Source organism: Aythya ferina (genome assembly GCF_964211825.1).
Source record: "Aythya ferina genome assembly, chromosome: 3".
NCBI classification, from domain to species: domain Eukaryota; kingdom Metazoa; phylum Chordata; class Aves; order Anseriformes; family Anatidae; genus Aythya; species Aythya ferina.
In genome coordinates this window covers 34563926-34573967 of record NC_140298.1, presented here as the reverse complement: position 1 = coordinate 34573967, position 10042 = coordinate 34563926, and the positions used below count along the sequence as shown (strand labels likewise).

General features: G+C 32.6%; 1 protein-coding gene across 7 annotated transcripts in view; it reads right to left on the bottom strand.

Moving 5' to 3' along the window:
- Positions 1-640: 640 nt before the first annotated feature.
- Positions 641-10042, bottom strand: part of DNAH8 (dynein axonemal heavy chain 8) — a 126170-nt gene continuing 116768 nt past the window's right edge. For all 7 annotated transcript variants that reach the window (XM_084515058.1, XM_084515054.1, XM_084515052.1 and 4 more), the window contains 8 exons: positions 8541-8657; positions 7726-7827; positions 7200-7360; positions 5588-5744; positions 5004-5156; positions 4720-4909; positions 1401-1522; positions 641-933 (listed from right to left, as the gene is read on the bottom strand). In XM_084515058.1, coding sequence (XP_084371184.1) covers positions 646-933; positions 1401-1522; positions 4720-4909; positions 5004-5156; positions 5588-5744; positions 7200-7360; positions 7726-7827; positions 8541-8657 — 1290 coding nt within the window. In that variant the 3' untranslated portion in view covers positions 641-645. The remainder of the gene's footprint in view (positions 934-1400; positions 1523-4719; positions 4910-5003; positions 5157-5587; positions 5745-7199; positions 7361-7725; positions 7828-8540; positions 8658-10042) is intronic.

The following is a 10042-nucleotide window of genomic DNA, read 5'->3' as shown; positions in this document are numbered from 1 at the left end:
GTTTCACTGTTCTAATTACAAAGGCATCAAATTAAATAGTACTGTTCTATTTCTATAACTATATTCCCACACTGCTAAATTGGACAGATCTTCCTGGTTTGTGTGAGATATTGCAGAGATGAACATTCTTGGTGTAGTTTTGCATAATCTATATAGGTTAACGAAAACAAGTGAACTCTGAAAAATCCCAAACAAAAAACATGAGTCAGAGAAAATCATCTGTGTGCCATGCTCAATCCAGAAATACTTAAGGACTTGTATCTGGGAGAAGCTAAATTTTATTATGCCTTACACTGTCTTCTGTTGTCATTATATTTTCTTGAAATGCAAGCTAAAAACTGTATATAAGAAGATGCAAAGAAGCTAAGATTTTCTCTATTGAAGTTTAACAATGTCTTATTTTACATTGTGTATTATTTAAGCCAGTTATTTCTTTTTAAGTAATATAATGGAAACATCAAAGATTACAATCACATAACTTACTTATTTTAGAACTATCAAAGAGGAAAAAAAACAAAACACCATAAACCAATGCTGAAACTTTTAATATAATGACTAATGGCCATGAAATAAAAAAGCAGAATTACACATATAACTGGCTACATATGCTGTATGTTTTGTTTCTGTTAGACTATGAAAAACAGTTTACTTGATGTCACATAGGAGAGCCACTCCCCTCAATATCCAATGGTCTGGAGATACTACTGTTCTCAAATAGATCACTGTAATATAGTTCAGATCTGTCCTGCTGGGCTTCTTGTAAACAGGACAAACGTAAAGCTTGGGATCCTTAGGACCAGTTGTATTAATTGCAAATATATGTACCACGGGCAGCTGAACAAAAAGAATCTTTGGTGCAGACTCAATGAGTTTACTATTTCTTCTGTCCCAGCCTGCTCCTTCCAAGTATAGCCCATAAATGTATACTCCTTCCTGTAGGGAGAGTAAGCAGATATGTTATACAAAAGAAAACATCTGCTTTGTAAAATGATTAACTGGCTTAAGCCATTAAAATTAATATAACTTTTACAATAAAGTATCCGATGTTGGATCTTTCCAACCTGTAAAATTATATCGATCTTTTTCAGAAGGTAATGCTACTCTTCATGACTATAAAACTTGTTTAATAAAGCCTATACATTACGTAATTTGATATAAAGTTTATTATGTATTCAGTAAATCCATGTATATTTTTCCATGGATGAAGATTAGAAATGGTTCTTAAAATAATTTTATAAATGCAAAATACAAAACAAAATTTCTATAATTATCTTCTAAGCTGAGTAAAAAAAAAATGAGCTGAAGACAATAGTGACTTTTTCCTCTAGCAATCCCAAATGACCAAATGACAAATTAAATACTGAAATGAATACTAAAATATCTTCGCATGTCATACATACAGAAGGAGGTGCTGTGATTTCTTCTTTGTTTTGCTTTAGCACTTCATTATGTATAGTAACTGTATCTAAAGCCCAGCCTTTATGTGCTCGAGTTGCTTCTTGTCTCATTGCTGTCAGGAATCCTTGAAAAATTAAGCCACAGATTTAGTATATACTCCCATGATGAAAAAATAAAAATCTTGCTCATTATCTGCATAGTTCTGCACTCAACATTACTAGGCAGATACTCAGAGTTCTCATGACACCCTGTGCCTTGACTAACAATAGCAAACTTTGCTTTGCTACTTTCTTGTTCCTATTTTGGCCCCATAGAAGGCATTGCACTGAGAAATATTTTTTTAAATGACACATCAAATATATTTTGTTGTTAACTGAACAACTAAGTGGCTTAAAAGTTTTTTCAGGATACTGGCTTATATATTATTACACAATCAACTACAGGATACATAGTAGATCTGTGCTTCAAGAAAGAAGCTGAAGGCAAGTGAGGTATTAATTACGTGAGCTGGTATTTATGCAAAAGCAACTTAGGAAAAAGGCTTTTTTTATAGAAGAAGTAGGATGATAAACTTTACTGATGCAAAATTTCAATGATGGTGTGTTCACAGAAGGTGTGTCCGAAGTGATAATAAAAATGACTATGCTTAGGGAATTTAAACAAGACCGGGTTTATAAAGGAGTTTTTTTTTTTTTTTTTTTTTTTAAGAAGTGAAGAAAAGGTAGTCTTTGGCGGAAATTAAGGTAGAAGATGGCATAAGCAGTAAAGTGATTTTCAATGTATTGTTTTGAATAGACTTTACAGAGTTTTGTGATGAAAAAGGTTTGAGAGGTGAAGGACTGAATAGTATAAGCACAAGATGACATAAATGGGCAGCAAGGAACTTTGGGTGTCGAGGTATTTGTTACAAGTGTCTCAGAAGACGACAATGCAGCTACAAAAAAAAAGCTGCTATTTTATGCTACTGGATGAAGTAGTACTAGGAGTTGTCAGAGACTGAGGGAAAGGGAAAAAAGTTAACAACAGAGAACTGCATACTTGAGAGTGATTATTATAAAGACTTAAAGATGAAATGTCATCAGTTCCTCCTTGATTGTGCATAAAGGAAAGGAAAACCAGCGTTTTGTGGGCTAATGAGTATATAAATAGGGAAGAAACCACTGAATGAAATACTGACAAGCCAGAACGAAAATCATGAAAGGACAGGGTCATACAGGGGAAGACAGCATTTCCAGATGTAAGAGGTGGTTTAACATGCTAATTAGGATAAAGTCAAATAGCAGCTGTGTCACAACTGATATTCATGTGTTGTAAACATCATTAATGTAGTATGTGAAATGAACATGTATTCATTTATTCAACTGCTATATATTCTTATACAAATAAAACAGTTTGATCTAGGCTTCTAAATTTCACTAAAATTAATAATATCTATACTAATATATGAAAAATGATCATTTATAAGCCTGTTCAAGTGCCATGTTTATTAAATGGAATATTGCATCACTAGAAACATCTGCTCTCTCCTAATAATTGTAATTTATAGAAGACAAAAGCTAATACTTGCTAAAACATCACAACAGATTTTAAATACAATTATTAGTGATACTTCATAATACCATATAGAGAGATTTTTCCAATAAACTGATAAAATATATTTTATCAGCGCAAATATATTAAATTTAACATTTTAATGTATTTGCCAATACCATGGTAGATTTAGATCTTGATTCACCAGTGCAATCAGTCTAGATTTACCTGCAATGGCAGCACAAGGTAGTCCATTTGCTGAATTGCCTCACACTAGTCAATTTGTAAACTTTGTGATTTGATTTACTCAGAATTTCCCGGTGAGCATTATTATTAACACAGTAAGTATATTTACATCCCCCCCACACCCCCCCTTATCCTATCCTGCTCCTTTTATGCTTAGTGGACTACTTTCTACATTTACAGGACTAGTTTCTCAGATCACTGAAGTTTAAGCAATTGTCAAGTTCAAGACTATTCGTGTTTCAGATTTCTTTGCTCTTAGGTTAAATATTTTCTTTGATCAAAATAATCTCTTGCATTATCATCTTTTATAGCACTATGAGTGGTACTCTTGGACCACTGGAGATCAGTACCATTACCAGCTACGTTATATATGATACAAATGGAATGATGTTTTGACTAGTGCCTTGAAACCATCTTTTAACAATAATTCAGATGCCCTCCAGGCACCTCAACTGTTTCTGAGAGAAAAATAAGAGTTGCTTGAATAATAGTATTTTTACAGTGCTAGTCATAGGAAAGTTATAGAATAGAAACACTCCAAAGTGAAGATAACTCATAAAATAGTCAAGGATTTCAGAGATTAATCCTAATACATACATATATATATATACATATATATATATAAAATCATATCTGTTACATGGGAAAAGTTTCCCATGAGAATTTGTATGGGTACCTGCGTAGGCTAAATGAGACTCTTCTACAAACATACATCCAATAAGGTAGCGTTCTTTATTAACAATGGAGATGGTTATAATTTTTCTTCCTCCCAATAAAACAATAAATATATCAAGCTATAACAGATGATAGATCATGTTTACTTGTACTTTGCAGTAGACCTTCAAAGAATTTGAACAGATCTTTCATTAAACAAAGACACTGTGAAAATGACAGGTTGATGATTCTCTGTGAAAGAGATAATTCTGGTATAGTTGCATGTTGTTATTGTACGGTATATAAACACCACGATGCTCTTCCATGCTCGAAACTTGCAGTTCAGAATTGGAAAAACAGTTTGAAGCCACAGAAAAAGCAGGAAAATTGTGTTTTCATTAGAAGCCATATCATCATTTGCTACTATATGCCAACAAGATAAGGCACTTCATTTGTTAACTATAGTTTTTCGTCTTGTAATATAAAAACTGTGTTTATGGGTTAGCCCAGAAGACCATCTATACAAGCATCCTGTCTCTGACTCTAGACAAAACAGGATGCTTAATGAAATATTATTAGAGCAGGCAAAATGGCACACAAATCCTTTCCCTTCTGTGTTCTTCTAGATTCTGGCAATTTGGAGCTTTGGGACCTCCCAGTTTGAAGGTTAAGTTTGGACAATCATGTTTATATCTACCATCAGACCATTTTCCTATGACTTTGTCTAATCTCTTTTTTGAACCCATTTATCATCTTGGCTTCTATAACATATTCTGACAGTGATGAAAACATTTTTTTTCTAGGTCTAACATTAAATTAGATATGTAGTAAAAACCATTAAGTTATGATAAAATACAATAAATTATTACTCAAGTCCTTTTAGTACCCTACCTTGTGGATTAAAGAATCCAGTCATCCAAAACACATTTGGTCTGCCTTCAAATATCCAAGTAGAGAATTGGGTATTTCTTTCCAAAAGTTCAGTAAACCAGAAGCCAAGTGTTGAAGAATCCCAAGATACTCTTTTCCATATTTGAGGAATTCGAGCATCATACATGTTATCCAATGCATCTCTCAAATTCTGAAGGAGTGAAATTATAATAAATGACCTAAATACATCAAGGTAATAGTTTAAAATAAAGTATGCAATACATAGTAAATAAGTTGATACTTGCCTCACTCATAATAATAGTCCCTTCTATGGCTAGCTTAAGATCACTCAAACTGTTGCGGAGTATTGTGATCACTTTTTGCATTCGGTCAATTTCTTGCCGAAGAAAAATATTCATTGAGTTGAGGTGTCCCATTTTAATTAAACGAGCTTTTACCTAAAATATAGGATCCCAGAACAATGAAATTAGTTAAATATGATATGCTGAAATACCGTTCTCATATATAACAGCTTAACTAACTTTGCTTGAGATAAGCAAATTGTAGACTTGTAATTTGAATTATTCACATAAAATTTTCCGCCTTCAAACTGTTGTAGTTTATATTTTTATTTGTATTTTTTGTCTGATATTACCTGATTATTCATGATTGTGATAGAGTAAGATTTCACCCAGAAGGCCCAGGAGACTGCCATCACAAGACTGATTTTTTTTTTTTTTTTTTTTGTATTTTCACATACAACTGTGGCAAGAACAGTCTCCAGACATATCTCCACCATCAGTGCTAGATGTCTTGTTTTAAAATAAATAAATAATTAAAAAAGCTTCATATCTGTTCACAGTGATAGAGATAAAAGTGATTAGCTTGCCTCATGAGGTATGTAATCTGGAGGAAGTTTCTCTAGCATATCTTCAGCTAAACGATAGACAATAGCTTCACGAGTTTCTCCAGGTCCTGCACCACTTTCTTTAGGCTGAATATTGGTAATAGTATCTAGAACATCAGCTGCTGTGTTACTTTGATATCTAAGAGGACAAGATATATGTTATAAATTACAGAGGGGTTTTTAATATTTAAAATGTATATTTGGTAGAACACAAAAACTTAAAGTGCAGAGAAATAATACAGTGTCACCAGCTTAATTTGAAACTCCCAACAAGAATTGTTTTCCTTTGTTTCTTGCACTAAGCCAAACACATTGTGAATAACATTTGGCTTTGTGTGATCATAAAAAATGCGATCTGCTGTCTACCCATGTTATAATCTTTTCTTTCTGCTTAGCTCTGAATTAGAAAAAGAGTGAGTTCCACAGGCTGCTTCTCAACCTCTGAGAAAATGAGACATCAGAACAACTTATCATATGATTTCTAGGGATTCTGGTTCTGTAAAAAGGAAGATTATTACCTTCGTTTAGTTACTTCTTAAAAGTGGAATGCAAAAGAAGGAAAAGGTGCGGGCATAACTCTACAAGCTCCCCCTTCATTAATTAGAAAATTCATTCGGCCTTGAGGTATTTCAGGATTAATGGTAAACCTGCTAGATTTACAACATCGGAGATTAAAACCTTCTATTTCATAGTACAGTATGGGCAGTGCTAATGTAAATTTATGTTCTGAGTCAACACAAAAAAAGTGTTGGTAAAAGGTAAAAAAAGATGGTAAAAGATAGTAGACCATGCCAGTCCTTCAACAAAAGCAGAATTATACCATTACAACAAAAATACTGCTATCTAGTGGCACAGATCTGAGATGCAGTAAGAAAGAAAACAAAGCATATGTGTTGGTATTGCAGTGATGGCATTGCCTACTTTTGCCCTATGGAATCAACTATGTTAGGAACATACAGCCCTAGTTTGACTCAGAACATGAATCTATTCTGACTCAAAACATAATTTTACATGCCACTTTTATTTTTCAACCTTCACCTGACACCCATCTCCTCCAATTACTTTGTAATATATGATTGTATAAGACAGGAAACCAAGGTTTATTCCACAGGGTAGAACATGTGAACTCCTACAGTATCTTAGCTTTGGAGACAGTATCATAAGACTACACAAACCAGATACTGCGTTCACAACATAAGCTGTGAATGCAATTATAATACTATAAATCAAAAAAATAGAAGAAACCCTACTGTCAGTTTTCTTCTCAGAAGATATAATTTCTGCTTCTGAATGTAAGAATGATGAGGCATTATAAATGTTTTATAATGTTTTCATATTTAAAAACAAAAATACGTACCACTAAAACCATGAGTAAGTAATAAGAATGACTACTTTCAAAGAACATATAAAATGCAGCTGAAGATACTGCATTCTTAATCATGTGCATGCACATAAATTGTTCCATCTCAACAATGAAATTCACATGGATTGTATATTTGCTATGAAAAATATACGTACATATTTCAGAGGGATTTTTTTCCAAATAGCTCTAAAATAAAGAGTCATTGGTTTCAATGTATTGAGAGCTACTTACGTAATATCCGCATTAGGATGCAGACCAAAGACCTTTGGGCTATCCATGGCAGGAAGTGACTGGATGTATTCAAAATACTGGCCCAGGGTTTTACACACGGGAATTTTATATCCAGTGTAAAAACAGAAAGTGCTGTCAAACATCTTTTCACTAAACCACACCTGCACAAAATCCAGAGAAAAAAGCACAAAATTACTTTATCGTTTAGAGTTTCTAATCTCAGTTTTGGAGAATAACTGTTCTTGCTTTAGCTGCTACATCCATCTTTACTTGAATATGTGAGTAAAACACGTTACGTCTTCTGAGTTCTAGTTATGTCTTTTTAATAATTTCTGCTACACACTAAAGAGAAATCAAGGGGAAGAATTTCATTGGCAATGAATGATGTTTTGAAAAATTCATTTTACTCTGAAGGGTCTTATATGCTGGTGAAGAAGCGTGTATTCAGCAGAAAGACAGTCTTCTGATTTCTGTATTGCAACTACCAATAAAAATGACAAATAGCTGTATTTTCAAGGCCTCTTACCCTTGCAAAGCAATTAAGAAGACGCTTATCAAAGTCGTCTGTGACTCGGCCTCCATATTGCACTTCTCCAATCATGTAGCGTACTGTGCTCCATGATATTCCCTGGATGCAAGAAAAGTAAATAAAAGACTGTAGTTACAACATGTAAGTAATAGTGATTTGGATATCATCTGTAATTTGGATATCATCTGGAGTTCATCTGGCTCTAAAATATAAAATGAAAAAATTATATTTGGAAGAAGAAATAAACCTTGATTTCTAATGTATTTCCTGAGTTCAGCTCTGAAATTTTAAACTAGAGTTGGGCTTGATCCTGCTACAGGAAATATATCCCACTATTTCTCGTGTGACGTGAAATCACTCTCAGCTGCTACTTTTCTTCTTCTCTGTTCCTCCTTTCCATACATGCGCACCCTCCCACCAGTTTCTTATGTTACTTTATCATCAAAGTGCTACTTTGCAAGAGATGGCTATTCTTCTACACTATTCCTGTGAAACAGTAGAAGCTCAATTGGCAGCCACAAAGAAGTTTGAGTGGCTTTGTTAAAATCTGTGAATACTTCAGCTCCCTTTCCAAAACAGATCTTGTATGGACTTACTGTTATTTTGGATATAGTAATGAAAACACAAGATCAGATTCTGAAGTTCTTAACTATTACATTTGTTTTAACATGGATGATACAAAAAAAAAAAATGAAATTCTGATCATTCCTAGCTGTGCTGAAAGAATGGAAATGAACAGAAACAGTAAGAAAAATAATTACAGAGGCTGTATAAAGCAATTAAATAAGATTTATGCAAAGTGTAGTATTCACCTTCTTGATGTCACATTCATCTAGGTGATTTTGAATAAACTGAACGCTGGCTGTAAAGTCTGCTGAGTTAAATTCATAGGGAATGTTCCAACCCAAAGGCCCAAACTTTCGTCGTTCCTTAGGAATATATTTAAAAGCAAATATGTTTATGAAACAATGTATCATTAATGTATCATTAGTTTCATTATCAAAGTTCAATTGGAATAAAAAATTGAACTGAAGAAAGAGCCTAGGAAACAACTATCAGTAATAAACAACATGATATTCATGATATTGAGTTACACCTTAGCACTAAAAATTTATAGAAAAAGCAAGAGTGATTTATTTACTTTCAATGTAAATTACCTTTACTAATCAATATATAAGTCATAGGTTTGAAATGTCTCGTCTATGTGGGTTTTTTATACTATGTAATTTTTATACTAAGATTTTTATACTAAGTAATTAACTAAAGAAAACACTGAATCTCTGCATTTTCAGCACATTCAACAATTTTATCTTCTCTACTGTCTTTTTTTTTTCTATATATATTTTCTACTAATGATAGTGTTCAAATTCATCTATTAATGCTCAGCTCAGCTAGAAAGGTTTCTAGGTTGCCCTTTTTGTTTTCATTGGTTCATTGTATAGTTTTAATATGTCTTTCGAAATTCAAAACTTTATTTACTTTACTAAAGCTGCCACCACTGCATTTGTCATTATGTACATATTTGAATTCAAAATTATAATGCTAGTAGCAACAGAAAAAGTTGGCTATAAAAGAATGTGAATGTAATCTGCAGCTCAAAGACATTTTGAACAACCAATGCTACTAGATTTGTCAAATTATTTATAATCACACAAGTTACCTCACTCAATGAATTTTTTTCAGAATGTAGAAAATATTACTCCATTAAGTTAAGAATTAAATTGATGAATAGTGCTGACATTTATTAAATGAATAAACAGTGTAATACTAATATTCTAAAATTAACTAGAGTGATAGCATATTTATTAGATTTTAAATAACCAGGTCAACAATGACTTACAGTCAATACTATTGTTAAGTAGCATTTAATTACAGTACTTGAAAAAGAACTAGAATGGGAAAGAAATAAAAAAGACCTTGTATTTTTCCTAAATCAAGTATTGTTTATAAGCAAATGAGACAGCTTTAACCAATAATACCGTGCAGAAAGGTATAACAATTTTCTGCCAAATTCTCTGAATAGCTTCGTAACCTCTATTTATCATAGCAATCTTGTCACCAAAGGATATTAGGAACTGGTCAGTTTAAGTCAGGACAATGTATATATTGCTTACTGATTAACAATCCAAAATAAATGTTCAGAGCAGAAGAATAGCTATAATATTTTTTGAAATTATTGATGACTGAATAAACTTCTCCTTCCACAAAAACACTATAATTAGGAGATGATACACAGAACAACGTTCTTGGTGTTTATAAAAGGTAGAAAGAAGAAAATAATGCAGTATATTGTATCTTAATAGGGATCCTCTTA